Source organism: Terrapene carolina, unplaced genomic scaffold, assembly GCF_002925995.2.
Source record: "Terrapene carolina triunguis isolate 2854851 unplaced genomic scaffold, T_m_triunguis-2.0 Scaffold620, whole genome shotgun sequence".
NCBI classification, from domain to species: domain Eukaryota; kingdom Metazoa; phylum Chordata; order Testudines; family Emydidae; genus Terrapene; species Terrapene triunguis.
In genome coordinates, this window is record NW_020664971.1 from 470,922 (window position 1) to 486,823 (window position 15,902).

The 15,902-nt window shown below is 53.6% G+C and overlaps 1 protein-coding gene across 1 annotated transcript; it reads right to left on the reverse strand.

Moving 5' to 3' along the window:
* Positions 1-6: 6 nt before the first annotated feature.
* BCL7B (BAF chromatin remodeling complex subunit BCL7B) lies at positions 7-7,527 on the reverse strand. Its single transcript, XM_024209347.3, has 6 exons — positions 7,409-7,527; positions 4,264-4,339; positions 3,396-3,492; positions 1,358-1,528; positions 794-873; positions 7-116 (listed from the first exon to the last, which is right to left on the reverse strand). The coding sequence occupies exons 1-6, from the start codon at positions 7,498-7,500 to the stop codon at positions 27-29; spliced, it is 606 nt and encodes a 201-aa protein (XP_024065115.1). The 5' UTR covers positions 7,501-7,527; the 3' UTR covers positions 7-26.
* Positions 7,528-15,902: the final 8,375 nt, after the last annotated feature.

The following is a 15,902-nucleotide window of genomic DNA, read 5'->3' on the forward strand; positions in this document are numbered from 1 at the left end:
GGGGGGCTGGAGGGAGGGGCCCGTCCCTAGCTCTCCGAGACCGTGTGGCACACAGAGTTCTGATCAGCACAAAATCTCTTCAGAGGCGGCGCCCCAGAATCCTCCTCTTCAGTTTCCTGGAACAGCAGGAGAGCAGAGGTCACGGGCGATACGGGATGCAGCTCCCAGCTCTGCACACAACTCTGCCACGGCCCTGGGGTCTCTGCTCACAGGGAGCCAACAGCACTAAAGGGAAGGGCAGAGGCTACAGTCCGACCATGAGGCTCAGCGGCCCATAGCATCCTGCCTGGGCCACTTGTGGCACCAACAGCACGGGCTTGCTCCCAGCAGTGCCATGCCTGGGTTCAAGACCCAGGGCACTCCAGGGCAAATGCTCGCACTTCTGAGGCCAGGCCTCTGGTTGGGGCAGCTCCAATGACCTGACACAGGAAGCATTTTAATGAACTGCACCTGATGAGAACAGCAGGCTCAAGGCAGTGACCCAGGATATTTACTGTGATTCTTTCAGGCTGTCCCCACATTTTCAGTTTTCCAGGCACTATCGATTTTGGCACTCACAGCTCAAAACTGCAGCACCAAAATGGTTGGGGAAGCTGGGCAGAGGGCAGCCCAAGTCTGTGGGGAAAGTATATTAGCTGGATGCTTCTGCTCAAATGGGCAGCAGTGAAACAGTTCATAATGCTGACACATCATGTGCCATTGTTAGGTTTCAGAGTCAACACACCAGAGGGATGAAGGGTGTAGTTTGAGCCTGTACATATGTAGGGAAGGCTTTGGTTCCCCTTCCCCTTACCTGAGTCTCAAGAGGGACAGGCTCCTCCTTCGTGAGAGTGGGAGGCTCATCTGCAACTTCCGAGGAAGGTAGGCAGGGCTCTGGAAGGGAACGGAGAGGATTACGGATGTGCTGGCCCCGTGAGCCTGCTGTTAGCAGCAAGAGCTCTGCCTGGCCTCACCGAGTGAGCCAGCCAGCTATTGCCCCCTTGGCTGCAGACACAGCACACTCCCAGCACTCAGTGGGGAGCACCATGCCTAGAGGGCATTCAGGTCTCTGCTGCCCTTGCACCATAGAGAGGCCTAGGAAAAGCCAACACCATGTTGGACACGCAGCAGCATTAACATAGCAGTGCTGCTGCAAACATGCATGAAAACAGCCAACCCAGCCATGCTTCCTGCACAGGAACATGACAGCAAATGCCCTGCCGGGGCAAGGAGCAGAAACTCACCCGGCCCATCATGGGCAGCTGCACTGTGCTTCTCCCAGGGCTCACCAGGCCCAGAATGGCTGGCTGAACTGCACCTTCCTTAGGACCCGCCCCCTCCAGCATCTCCTCTCCCAGTGCAGCTGGCTGCATCATACCTTCCAGGGTCTCCTGCCCCAGTGTAGGTGGCTGCGAATCGTCCGTGCGGAAGTCAGACGTATGTGCAGGACTCATTGACTCGCTCTGTTGGGGGCTGGGGCTCGAGTTTGGGCTGCTGTCGACCTTGAGCTGGTAAACATCCGACAAGGAGCTCTGGTTACTGGTCTCATCTGAAAAACCATCAGCATGTTAGGGGGGATGCATGGCTCACAGCTGTAGTAGCACAAGAAGACCAGCAGGGGGCAGCACTGAAAGATGGCACCCATAGAGAACGGCCCAAGGGAGCAGGGAGGATTCCCATGCCGGCAGGAAAGCTCTGCACCCACCTCTCCCTATGGGGTTCCCAAGCTGTGTATGCTAGGCTGCCCTGGATTTCCAGGGTTAGTTATATGGTCAATCCCCAGGATACCACTCCTCCAAGAGAAGGAAAGGCCCAAACATGGGAAGAGAGAGCAGGCAGAGGAGGGGTCCTGGGTGTTTGCTGAGCAAAGAGCACCTGACGTGGGAATGGGACACAAAGCTGTTCAGTAGCAGTTCCCAGGCTGTACTGGTTCCTGTCCCACCGTCTGACATCACCGTGAAGTGACTGGCTGGACCCCCAGACTCCCATCTGGGACCCCTGCTCTACCAGGTATAGTAACAAAGCACATCAGGGAATACAGGCCAGGTGGCCTCAGGCTGGCCAAGTCTCCTGTACACCTCCCCTCGGCAGGCAGCCAACCCCAGAGTGTGCATGGCCATGGGATGCTGAGGCCTTTCCACTCTGGCTACAGAGGCGCAGAGAGGACAGCTTATGACCTCCGGAGACCTTGGAATTGCCTTTAATAGAACTGGAGGAGTAGGGAAATGCCAAAGCACATCTCCTCCCCAAATCCTTTCATCACAGAGTGCTCCTAATACCTGGGGCTGAGACCTCCATTGCTCCTAAAGCCTTTATGGCTGAATACCAAGGAGCAAGACAAGCCTTAATATTCAAATCCATCCTGGATCCACCACAGACTCTGGGGTAAAATACTGGTGCTGCCTCCATTGGTCTCCACCCAGATGAGCTGAAGGGGACATGCCTCTGGGCACAGTCCCCCTTCCTGCCTGCAACCCCTGCTGTGAGACACAAAGGGTACCTGGAAGCCCCAGGACTACCCCCCTGCTCCTAGGATTCCTACAGCAGCCTTTCCAAGGAGAGGCCCTGAAGGGGCAGGGGTTGAGAGCAAGCCTGCCCCACACTCACCCTGCAACGATGGCTCATGTCCTGTGGGGCTGGGCACAGCTCCATGCTCTGGGTATTGCAACCTGGCTCATGGGGTCACAGCACCACTTGCTCATGTTTGGCCTGGCCACACTTGCAGCTGCGGGGGTCGGTGCCCCCTTGGCGGGGCGAGGACAAAGAAAGCAGCAGAGGAGGATGAGGCTGACCTATGATTTTGCACACCCCCGCCCATGAATTTGGACCCTGGGCTGATCGCTAAAAAAGACAAAATGCAGCTGGCGGGGCGTTTCGGTAAAACATTTGCGAGCCACTGTCCTAAAGTGGGACATACCCTGAAGGGCTTCATCATAACAGTGCAGGAGATCCCTGTGCCAGTCGCTGCAGGGAGTGGTGTAGGGCAGGGTGTGCTGGCTGCACGCCGCTAACAGCCTCTCCCCACAGCAGACACTGGAGAGAAGGGAGTCGGAGCAGGATAGGCAGGTATTCAAGCCCATGCTCTGTGTGCTCCTAGCTTCCAACTGCCAGAAGCTGGGAGTGGATGACAGGATGGATCACTCAATAATTGCTTGTTCTGTTCATTCCCTCTGGGGCACCAGGCATTGGCCACTGTCGGAAGACAGGATACTAGGCTAGATGAACCATTGGTCTGACACAATATGTCTGTTCTTATGTGTCAGAACAATATCCCTTGTGGAAATCTTCATTGCTCCTGGGGGGATATGCAAGACATACATACTAATGACACCTCAATATTTACGAAGTCCTCTTGGTGTGAATGGCAGCAGTGCCCTCCCCCTGCCAGCCTGTGTTCTGGGGGTAGACAGACTCACCCTGGAACTCCAGGAGGAGGGAGGAGTTGGCAGATGAGTCAGCTGGGAAGCCATTGGGTTCTCGGGCAGCGCTGCTACTTGTTTTGGACTTCTCTTTCTTGAAGAGAGAGAACATGGGATTAACAGAGTCACACTCAGCAAGCAGAGGGGAGAGAGGCAGTAGGTCTTTAAGGAGCACTGCCCTCCCCAGGCAGCAGCAACAGCACAGAGCCAGAGGGGCATTCGCCTATGGACACTGTACCTGCCCAGGCCACAAGTGCAGCGAATGGGGCTACGTCACATTACAGATGCTGTGTGGATTGCTGGGCCTACCCCCGAGTCTGAAGTCCATTGCAAAAGGAAGGTTTTGCCTTCCAGATCCTCTCTGGGGATTTCCCAATGAGCACACTGGCCAAAGATCATCAGCCCCAGCCCGTCATAGAATATCAGGGTTGGAAGGGACCTCAGGAGGTCATCTAGTCCAACCCCCTGCTCAAAGCAGGACCAATCCCCAGACAGATTTTTGCCCCAGATCTCTAAATGGCCCCCTCAAGGATTGAACTCACAACCCTGGGTTTAACAGGCCAATGCTCAAACCCCTGAGCTATCCCTGTCCCAGAGACCCCCCCCAAAAAGCAACAATTTGTTCACTGACTAGCGAGGGGCAGCCAGGGGAAACTACGCCCTTTGTTTGTTTTTCTGGGAGCCCCACGGGTTTGATCCATGCAGAGGAGATCCCCAAGACCAGACCTTCCTGGTGGGAGCTGGGATGACATTCTGAAGGGCAGAACTAAAGTCCATCCCCTTCAGCAGTGAGGCGTGGCCTCCTCCTCTCCAACCGGCACACACAATCCTTAAGAGCATTCCTTACAGCAGACCCAGCACTTACCTCCTTACTGTCTGCTACAGGCACCCACTTGAATATCCGAAGGGATGTGTCTCCCACCGTCACCCACTTCTTCTCCCTACCACCAAGCAGCAGACAGGTTACAACCAACAGAGCCAACCACCTCTCCCAACCACACAACCGAGGAAGTCCTGGCAGTTACTCAGGACACAGCCATTAAATTCAGCTCAGGATCATGCCTGTGCTGCTACTTCTGCATACACTTGCCTAGGCAGGATGAGAAAGAGTGAAACGGACACAATTTCACCACAAAACTCTCCAGAAAAGCAATAGCAACAGCAAAGGTGTGAACTCCAGTGCCCTAGGGGACCATTGAGGGCTAGGAATACAAACACTCCTCTGGAATCAGGGGTTGTGGGAACATTATCTCCTTGTCCCCCTAGAATGGGCCTTTTCCCCATTATCTCCAGAGCAGGGCTTTCCTAGCCCACTGACTTGGCTGGAAAAGAGAGGGGGTCTCTGCTCACTCAGATGCTCAGCATGGCTCTCTCTCTTTCCCAGTTTTTATACTGGCGCTTCTCACCTTCACATCACCAGGGCCAAGGTGCAATGGTGTCAAATTCTGCACTCTTCCTGCAGAGCTTGTTTGCAGTGAGGGAATCAATCCCTCCTTGCTGAAACAAGGGTTGGAAAGTAGTGGTTGACTGGGGACGGGAGAGTTAGACATTCTGCAGATGATTCACTCAGAGCAGGAGTTGATTTACAGTGGTCCGTGGGCCCTTGGGATTGTAAAGAAAACCATGAAAACTTGGCCACCCTGGCCTTCCACTTGCATGGGTTTTAACTGCAGCCACAGGTTTAAGTTTTGCTTGATCTCACACTGAAAGGCGACCTCCCGTTCACCCAACTGCAAAATGTGTGCCTGATCCACTGGGTTAGGGCAGTCCAAGGCACCTGGATGTGGTGCTGGCCACATTAAACCATTGGCTATGAAACTGATGTGCCTTAACTGTCAGCCTGCTGAGCTCTTGGCTCAGGGGAACTTTGACTAGGGGAGGCCCCCTCCATCAGTCTGAAAGTTACCCGTGACTTCTCTCTCTGACACAATTGTGAGTTCATCAATCAATACTGTAAGCTCTTTGGGGCAGGAGGTGGTATTTTGTATTAGAACAGCATTTAACACATTGTGGGTGCTACTGAAATAATAATGCAGTAACCTGTGCTATTCATTTGGACATTAAATTGAGTGTATTCCTCCATTTTCAATATGCTGCAGATTTGTGTGTTGACAATGAACAACTGCTTCCTAAAGTTGTCAAGGTGGAGGAAGCCGGAGGTTTTGGCAGGTGTGGATGTGGCTTTCAGCACTTTGCAGAGGGTGGGAGGCAGTTTGGGATGGTGGGATAATCAGGGGCCTTGAGTACCATTCCCAAAATGAAGGAGGTGATGCCCCCTCTTATTACATCCAGTAGCCCAGTGGTTAGGGCACTCACCTGAGATATGGGAGACCCATGTTTGAATCCTTACCATAGGCTCCAAAGCAAGGACTTGAACTAGGGCCTCCCCCATCTAAGGGGACTGTCTTCAAGCCATTAGGTACTGGGGTGGGAGGCTCTCCTGCAGAAGCAGTTTCACTTTTTATAAAATATTCAAATAGTCATTGTGCCAGAACAAGTATAGGGAGAGTAACGCTCTAGCCCGGTGGCACTCCCACCTTCCAGCCTCTGCTCCAATGACTAACTATTTAGCCACAGTGGAACAGCTTCAACAAGAGAGACTGACAGACACCCACTCCAGAATATCCCCTAGCCTGGTGGTTAGGGATATGAGACACTCAGGGGAAAACCCCTACTTTGAAGCAGGAACTTAAACCCATGTCTCCTGCATCCCAGCTGAGTGCCGTAATCACTGGGCTATCGAGTATAAGGGAGGGGACTCTTCCTTTCCACATACTTTTTTTTTTTTAAACAGTTTAAAATACCCCAAAACTGGAACAAAATGTTTCGTTTCTGACATTTGGAATTGCCAGTGAACTGAAAAGACAGTTATTTGCCCAGCTCTAGTCCCTACTCAGGAGCTCTACCTTGTGTAATGACCTCTGCTACTCTCCCCCAGAGTCTTAACTGCTGTAAGGACAGGAGAAGGGGGACCTCTACACTACCCCTCTCCCAGCCTCCTGGGGAGAGGTTGTTACTGCTTCTGTACAGCTCTGTTTCGGGACTGCCTTTCCTGAAAGTAGCTGCAGCCCCTACCATCACCCAGCGCTTTGGCTAAGCAGCAGAAGTAGAGTGAACTAGTTCTTCAACCGATTTAGGATTCACCGGTGCGACTTCTGCAGGTAGACAGGCCCTGACGGGTTCCGGGCAGCTAGAGAGGGGGGTCAAACCTGTAACGGACACTCTTGTGAACTGCACTGGGGGGAGCCTAGAGCAGGGCGTCTGGCTCCAGGGCAGCAGCTACTCCCACCCATCACGTTCCCGTGCCAGCTACGACCCCCGAGCCCAGGCACCGGTCCCGTCCCGGCCACAACAAGCGGCGATGCCCAAGAGACGGGTGCACCACGCACCTGCAGCTTCCCAACCCGCCGGGGAGCACCGTTACAGCCGCCAGGGGAGGGGCTTGCCAGGTACCAAGTCAGCGGCAGGGCTGAGGCCCGCTCCGAGCACAGCCCAGCCTGCGACCTGGGCCTCAGCGTCCCGGGAGACGGGCCCCTCTTTGCCCACTGCCGCCGCCGCTCCTACCCGTCCCCGAACACGCCGCAGCGCGGCAGGCTCAGGCGGAGCTCACCGTGGGGCAGGGCCCTCCCAGCCAATAACCCTGCGTAACGCGGGACAATTTGGGTCAGCGTGGGCGGGTCACCCGGAGTCCATGGTAACAAAAGAGCCCGCCTCCTCAGCCCGCGGGCCGATTGACCGCGGAGCATGTTCATCTCCATGCTTCTAAGAGGAGCACGCCTAGAGGCAGCTGTGATTGGGCGTAACCCCTGCCAATCGGGCTGCTCTTCATGTTCCCCGCCCTCTCAAACCGTAAGGAGAGGTAATTGGATGTTCCCCCCGCTGGCCCCGCCCACTGGCTCTCGAGGCGCCTTGATTGGCTATTCCCCATCGGAGTCCCACCACCGAAGTCGATGAGGCACGGTGATTGGCTCCACGCTTCGAGGCCCCGCCCCCCAGACCCCGCCTCTCACCATTTGCGGACGCGCTCGATGGCCGCCATCACTTTTTTGATGTCATCTTTGGCGCGGCTGCGGGTTTCAGCTCGCACCGAGCGGCCCGACATGGCGTCCGCAGCCCCGGCAACCCCGGCTCCGCAGCACCACCGCCACGACCCGCCCCCCGCGCATGCGCGCGACCTGACCCACCCACACCTCGCGCGTAATGCGTCAGCGCGCCCGCTCCGCCCGGGGGAAGGGAGCGTGAGGGAAGAGCACTGTTACCCAGTGCACATGCGCAGCTCCGCCCCCGCCCCCGCCCTCCTTGGTCCTACGCGTGTAGGGAGGGGGCGCGAAAACGGCCGCGATGCCACCACTTTGCGTGGCGGAGAATCGCCCCGGGGGAAATCAGCTCCTCGCGGGGAGGGACGTGCCCCCCTCTCCGCGGCGGACAACGTAGATACAGCTGAGGGTTGAAAGGTCAGAGGTCATCGCCCCACAGAGCTCCTACCCCAGCAGGCGGGCAAGGGGCTGGTGCCTGCTCTGAAGTGATCCAGCCTGGGCTGGGGGGCACCTGCTCCCCCGACGGGCCAGGCCTGGCCCCTGCTGTGGGGCACGGAGCCCTGCGCGGCAGCCAGCCCTTCCCCGGCAGGGCAGGCCGTGCCCGGCTCCTAGCGCCCAGGCAGACACTCGGCAGCCTCCAGCCGAAAGCAGAGCTGTTTCTCCTGTGCAGGGCACCCTTCTCCAACAGAGGGGCCCCAGAGCCCAGCAAGCGGCAGCTGCAGTCGACTCAGAGCGACCCATTTCCAACAACTTGCTTCCTTCCCCGAGTCGGTGAGCAGGGCAGCCACAGCAAAATGCCCCCTTCGCACGGCCTTTCAATGTGTCTGCCCAGGGCACTTTGACCATGTGGTGGCTGGGGCCAAAAGCTGTCACACACCCAGGAATACACCAATGGGAATCCATCGCTTCCTGCTAATAGGTCCCATCTAGTCCAGGGTCCTGCTAGTGATGTGTTGTTCTCTGATACCTTTGTCCAGTCTTATACCTCCCCCTAATACACTAAAATCACTTGTCAAGTTTTAGGGCTTGTTCAGACCACTTACTGAGATCACATTTCACAGACAGAGCAAGGTTCACGTAATTAAATTCTACAGCAGTTATAGAGGTGCTGTTCTCTTACCTTCTATTTCAGCTCATGAGGAAATTAGACAGTCTCACTGATACACTGACAAGTAGAGTCCTCTGAGTATGGAAGTAGGGAATTTTTTTACCAGGCTGCATCATCTTTTTTGATCAATAAACACGGTATTGTCACTTCTTTCAAACAGTGTACTAACTCTATAGCTTCACATAAAATCCCAACTTTAGCTGCAAGCACTGTGGGTCTAAGGGTTGTATATTGCCAGCATCCTTAGGATCTTGCTATTTTTACATAAAACGGAGCAAATTGAAGCCACCCTAATTTTTAGTAGGACTCACCGAAACTATAGTTGCCAACCATTCCTCTGCTATCAGCAAATATCTGTGAAACCCACTGGCAAAGAGTTCCATATCCCGTTACTGCTGGTCCACAGAGCCTACCACTGCTATCAGTCACTTACTAGCTCAAGTGGCAGAGGTTGGGATGGCAGCTGTAAAGGTTTAAATCCTGCTAATGGACAATATAGGTGTCAGTATGATGGCACATGATGGAATTTGTTTTTTTCACGTTGCTGTTTTAAAAAAACTAGGAAATTACACACAAAGAACTACATTAAAAACCATTTAGTTTGCAATGTCACATACCCCAAAGTTAAGAAATATCAAGAGTTAAGGTTGCATGCAGATGCACAAAGCACACTTAACTCTGGCATTTCCTAACTTTTGTATGCTTGACTTTGCAACCTTACTGTTCCTTTCATGTAGTTTGTGTGTAATTTCCTAGGTTTTTAAAAAAGCAAATTGAAAAAAAAAGTCCATCACGTCACATCATATTGACACCTACATGGTTCATCCTATTTCCTAATTTTTGAGTGCTTGACTTTGCAACTTTAATGTTCTTTCAGTGCTCTAGAAAACTGTGTGACTATGTGCCTTTTGCTCAAAGACTGCTTTGGTGATAAGGCACAGTAAGTAACGTAATAGTTAGGGCTGTCTGTAGGGGGTGCGGGGCCTGGGGCGGAAGTGACGAATGCATCACTTCCGGGACTGATGTGTCACTTCTGCGACTGACTGCACTAGCCAATCGCACTGGCCCGTGGGGACCCCCAAAGCACGGGGCCCAGAGCGGTCACCCCGATTTGCCATACCCTAGGGCCGGCTCCGATAATAGCGACTACTTAGTTTCTCTCCGCTATTCTAGCAGCAACATTTACAAAGGAAGCTGCGAGAACACTTTCTGAAGCAGCTGAGTGCAAAGCTGCACAATTTAGGATTACACTGTTTACAAAGCCTCAATTCAGACTAGCTGCCATCTCATATCCAGGCTCCAGGATTATTGATTGCTGCTATTTCACATATTTAGCATGACAACAAGCATTTCTTCTGCGAGCAGGAGCTTTCTGTCCTTTAAGAGCTGCAGGAAACAGCTCTCTCAGACACTCTTTAGGCACAAGGCAATTCTCTAAAAAGTCATATTTTTGGAGTTTAATGTACCTATCCTACACACACCTACATCATACATCATTTGAAAGCTTATTTGATGTACGCTTAGATGAGGAGTGATGATGTAGAGTTGTCAAGTGGTGTTATAAGCCTGTAGGTGAGGTGAAACAACGGTACCCAAAATGAAAAAGTCATTTTTTGCCAAGGTCTAAAAACACTGCAACATGACTACAAGTACAGTTTTTACTGTTGAAGGTAATTTCAACACCTTAATGTGGTGTTTGGTCAAAGTTATCAAACCACAATGTATTAAAAGCTTTTATTTGCAACCTCATGCTCTAGGTGTCCCTAAGCCTCTAACTGCCAGAAGCTGGGATTGGAAAAATTGCCCTGTTCTGTTCATTCCCTATGCAGCATCTGGCCCTGGGCACTGTCAAAAGACAGGATACTGAACTAGATGGACAATTGGTCTGACCAAATATGGCCATTCTTAATCATTTCTGAAAAGAAACTGCTTGTTTAGCATGTGTCAAAAATGGCAAATATCAACATTTTGCAATATTCTATTCTTAACTGTCAAAGTATCTCACAAGTGATATAATAGTTTTCTATATTTTCAATTGAAATTTGCTGACCAGATCAGTCTCACACTGTAGGTAGTGAACCAGTAGCAGTAGATTGCATGCCCATAGTTTGTACTGCATAGTGGGTAGATATAAATGTATGTTAATTCCTAATGCAGTGGTTCTCAAACTTTAGCAACCCGAGGACCCCCATTTTGATTTAAAAATTTTCACAGACCCCCCAAGCCCCTCGCTCACCCCAGGCCCAGCCCCAGCCCCCAATCCACACCTTCTTCCAAAGCCCCACCTCACCTCTTCTCACCCCCACTCCACCCCTGCCCCCTCTTTGCACCCCTCTCCCTCCCTCCCAGCACCTCCTGCATGCCACTGAACAGCTGTTCCGCAGCATGCAGGAGGCAGTGGGAGGAAGAGGGAGGAGTTGATCAGTGGGACCAGCGGCCCCAGACATGATTCCATCCCCTCCCTCGAGCATGCCCCATCCCTGCTCCTCTCCCTCCTGCCCAGCACCTCCTGCATGCCGCTGAACAGCTGTTCCACAGCATGCAGGAGGTACTGGGAGAGGAGTTGATCAGCAGGGCCCACAGACCCCGTGGAGTACCCTCGCGGACCCCAGTTTGAGAAACGCTGTCCTAATGTAATGCTTCTCTAGTTGTAAGCTTTTGTACATACAAAACATCATCTAGTGTGCCTGACAGAAGGTTTTGATTTGTAATTTTGTATGCATGCAGCACTAGCCTTTGAAATATTCTAGAAACTCTTTTTAATTCAGATACTTATGCATAGGTGCCAACTCCATGGGTGCTCTGGGGCTGGAGCACCCACAGGGAAAAATTGGTGGGTGCTCTGCACCCACCGGCAGCTCCCCGCCCCGCCCCTCCGCCCCAGCTAACCTCCGCCTCCGCTCCGCCTCCTCCCCTGAGCGCGCCGCTTCTCCCCCTAGCTCCCAGAGCTTCCCGCCGCAAAAAAACCGGTTACTTACCTTTCTGTAACTGTTGTTCTTCGAGATGTGTTGCTCATATCTATTCCAGTTAGGTGTGCGTGCACACCGCGTGCACGGATGTTGGAGACTTTTACCCTAGCAGCTACCCGTCGGGCCGGCTGGGGAGCCCCCTGGAGTGGCGCCGAAATGGCGATCTATATAAGCCCCTGCCAGCCCGACCCCCCTTCAGTTCCTTCTTGCCAGCTACTCCGACAAAGGGGAAGGTGGGGGGGAATGGAATAGATATGAGCAGCACATCTCGAAGAACAACAGTTACAGAAAGGTAGGTAACCGTTTTTTCTTCTTTGAGTGATTGCTCATATCAATTCCAGTTAGGTGACTCCCAAGCCTTATCTCGGAGGTGGGGTCGGAGTCAAGGAACCGCAGATTGAAGGATCGCTCTGCCAAAGGCTGCATCATCCCAAGAGTGCTGGACGATGGCATAGTGGGATGTGAAGGTATGAACCAAGGCCCACATGGCAGCCCTGCAGATTTCCTGGAGAGGAATGTGTCTACAAAGGCAGCTGATGATGCCTGAGCTCTCGTGGAGTGAGCCATAACAGCAGGCGGAGGGACATTTGCCAGGTTATAGCAAGCATGAATGCACCCGGTGATCCACGAAGATATTCGTTGAGAGGAAACCGGGGCGCTTTTCATCTGCTCCGCAATGGCGACAAACATCTGGGTTGTTTTATGAAAGGGCTTTGTCCGGTCTATATAGAAGGCGAGTGCCCTTCTAACGTCGAGAGAATGGAGGCGTTGTTCACGTAGGTCAGCATGCAATTTCGAGTAGAAAACCGGTAGGAAGATATCCTGGCTCACATGGAAGCGGGACACCACTTTTGGTAGAAAGGCTGGATGAGGTCTTAGTTGGACTTTATCTTTATGAAAGATGGTACAGGGCGGCTCACACGTAAGAGCCCGTAGTTCGGAAACCCGGCATGCGGAAGTGATGGCCACTAGGAAGACGACCTTCCAGGAGACATAGAGAAGAGAGCAGGTGGCCAGTGGCTCGAAAGGAGGGCCCATAAGGCAGGAGAGGACCAAGTTAAGGTCCCATGCAGGCACGGGTGGCTTCGTTGGAGGATGGATTTTCTCCAGGCCTTTGAGGAAACGCCGCACGACCGGGTGTGCAAACACTGAGCGCCCCGCCGCGCCCGGGTGAAATGCAGAAATGGCCGCAAGGTGAACCTTAAGGGATCCAAAAGCTAGATGCTGGTCCTTTAAGGACATCAGGTAGTATAAGATGCACGGAATGGAAGCCTGGAGTGGGGGCACCTGCCGCTGAGCGCACCAGCTGGAAAACCTCTTCCACTTAGCCTCGTAGGTAAGCCTAGTCGACCGCTTGCAACTTTCCAGAAGCACCCGCCTTACCGAGTCCGAACAGGTGCGTTCAGCCTGGTTCAGTCACGGATCCTCCAGGCTGTGAGGTGGAGCGACTGAAGGTCCGGGTGTAGGAGTCGACCGTGGTTCTGGGATATGAGGTCGGGGTTGAGAGGAAGACATGGGGAGCCTGAATTGACAGGTCCAGCAAAGTCGGGTACCAACACTGACGTGGCCAGGCAGGGGCTACCAGTATGACATTTGCCTTGTCCCGGCGGACCTTGAGGAGCACCTTATGAACTAGCGAGAATGGTGGGAAGGCATACATCAACTGGCCTGACCAGGTGATCTGAAAAGCGTCTGCTAAAGAGTCCGGGCTGTGACTCCGGAAGGAACAGAAGGCTGGGCACTTTCTGTTGGTCTGTGAAGCGAACAAGTCAATTCGGGGAAACCCCCAGGTGCGGAAAATGGAATGAATGGTATCTGGGCATATGGACCATTCGTGAGTCAGAAAACGCCTGCTCAAAGTATCCGCCAGAACGTTTTGGACACCCAGCAGGTACGAGGCCTGAAGGTTGATGGAGTGGACTAAGCGGAAGTCCCACAGAAAGAGGGCTTCTTGGCAGAGCAGCGATGACTGGGCTCCGCCTTGCTTGTTCAGGTAGAACATGGCCGTGGTGTTGTCCGTTAGGACTGCTACGCAGTGGCCCTGCAAGTGGGGAAGAAAGGCTTGGCACGCAAGGCGGATCGCCCTGAGCTCTCTGATGTTGATGTGCAGCGACAGCTCGCTCTCGTGCCATAAGCCCTGCATTGTCAGGCTGCCGAGGTGGGCTCCCCATCCCAGGGCAGATACGTCTGTAACCAGAGTCAGAGTGGGTTGGGGGGGATGGAACGGGACCCCGGCACCCACCATCTGAGGGTCCAGCCACCACTGCAGGGAGTCGAGCGTGCACTTTGGGACCGTGAGGACTATCTCTAAGCTGTCGCGTCCTGGTCAATAGGCAGATGCCAACCACGTCTGAAGCGGCCTGAGCCTTAGCCTGGCATGTTGCACCACATATGTACAGGACGCCATGTGACCCAGCAGCCTGAGACACTGCCTTGCTGTGGTGGTGGGAAACTTGGAGAGGCTGGTAATTATGCCTGCTATAGCCAGGCACCGTGCTTCTGGAAGGAAAGCCCTCACTTGGTTTGCGTCTAGGACTGCTCCTATAAACTCTATTATTTGAGTAGGAGCGAGGACGGACTTGCTGAGGTTTACCACGATAGCCAAGCAAGTGAACGTGTCCATGAGTAGGTGTATCTGCGACTGGACGTGATGGTGAGACCAGCCCCGTATAAGCCAGTCGTCTAGGTACGGGAAGACGTGTATGTTGTGTTGGCGAAGAAAGGCAGCCACGACCGCTATGCACTTGGTAAACACGCGGGGGGCTTTGCACAAGCCGAACGGGAGGGCTGCGAACTGAGTGTGTCTTGCCCACCATGAAACGGAGGAAACGTCTGTGAGGCGGAATAATCTAAATGTGAAAGTACGCGTCTTTCATATCGAGGGCGGCATACCAGTCTCCCGGATCCAGTGAAGGGATGATAGTGGCTAAGGAGACCATACGGAACTTCAGGTTGACAATGTACTTGTTGAGCTCCCTGAGGTCCAGAATAGGTCTTAGGCCTCCCTTTGCCTTGGGGACAAGGAAGTAGCGGGAGTAGAAACCCTTGCCCCTGAACTCCTGAGGAACTTCCTCCACTGCCCCTAGGGCAAGGAGGGATTGAACCTCCTGGATGAGGAGTTGCTTATGAGAAGGGTCCCTGAAGAGGAACGGGGAAGGGGGGTGGGAGGGAATGGAAATGGCTAGAATATCCCGTCTGCACCGTGCGGAGGACCCAACGGTCCGAGGTAATATGGGACCAGGCATGGTAGAAGCGGGATAGACGATTTAGAAAGGGATAACTGTCCGGGGTTAGAACTGGTAGTCTGTCCTCTGGCGCACCTTCCAAATGGGCGCTTAGGGCCCGGGGGTGGCTTAGACTGCCCTTGACCTTGTCCAGAGGGGGGGCAAGACACTCTCGATGTAGACAATCTACCTCTGCGACAAGAAGGATCCTGCCTCGGTCTAGGAGGGAAAAGGACGTTGATGGGTGGTCTGTGGCCTAAAGGGCTTCCTCTGGTTAACCAGGGTATGCATACCTAAGGACTTAATGGTGTTTCTCGTGTCCTTTAAGGTATGCAGGCGGGAGTCAGTTTGAGCCGCAAACAAGCCCTGGCCATCGAAAGGGAGGTCCTGGATGGTATGCTGAACCTTGGGCGGGAGGCCGGAGGACTGAAACCAGGCATTCCGCTGCATAGCGATTCCCGACACCAGGGTGCGCGCAGCCGCGTCCGCAGCATCGAGGGAACCCTGGAGAGAGGTCCTGGCAACCAATTTACACTCCTCAGCAATGGCCCCCAGTTCTGTACGAGCCTCTGCTGGGAGGAGATCTTGGAATTTGAGGACCGCAGATCAAGAGTTAAAATTGTACCTACTGAGGATCGCCAGCTGGTTAGCAATCTGCAGCGAGAGACCCCCAGTAGAATAAACCTTTCTCCCACAAAAGGTCCAGCCGTTTTGCGTCTTTTGATTTGGGAGCAGGCCCTTGCTGGCCCTGTCTCTCCCTGGCATTTACCGCGTCTACCACAAGCGAACATGGGGCAGGGTGGGTAAAAAGGTATTTGTAACCCTGGTGGGGACAAAAGTACTTTCTTTCTACCCCCTTAGCTGTAGGGGGAATGGAGGCCGGGGTTTGCCAGAGAGTCTTTGCATTATTTTGGATGGTTTTATTCATGGGAAGGGCCACCCTGGAGGGCCCTGGAGGGCCTAGAATGTCCACCATGGGGTCCTCATCCTCCACAGCCTCCTCAATTTGGAGGTTCATATTGAGGGCCACGCGCCTCAACAATTCTTGGAGGACCCTAAAATCCATCGGGGGTGGCCCAGACGTGGACGTGCCAGCCACAGCCTCATCAGGGGAGGACAAGGACGACTCCACTGGGAGGGCCGGTGTGGATGTTGCAACCTGATCG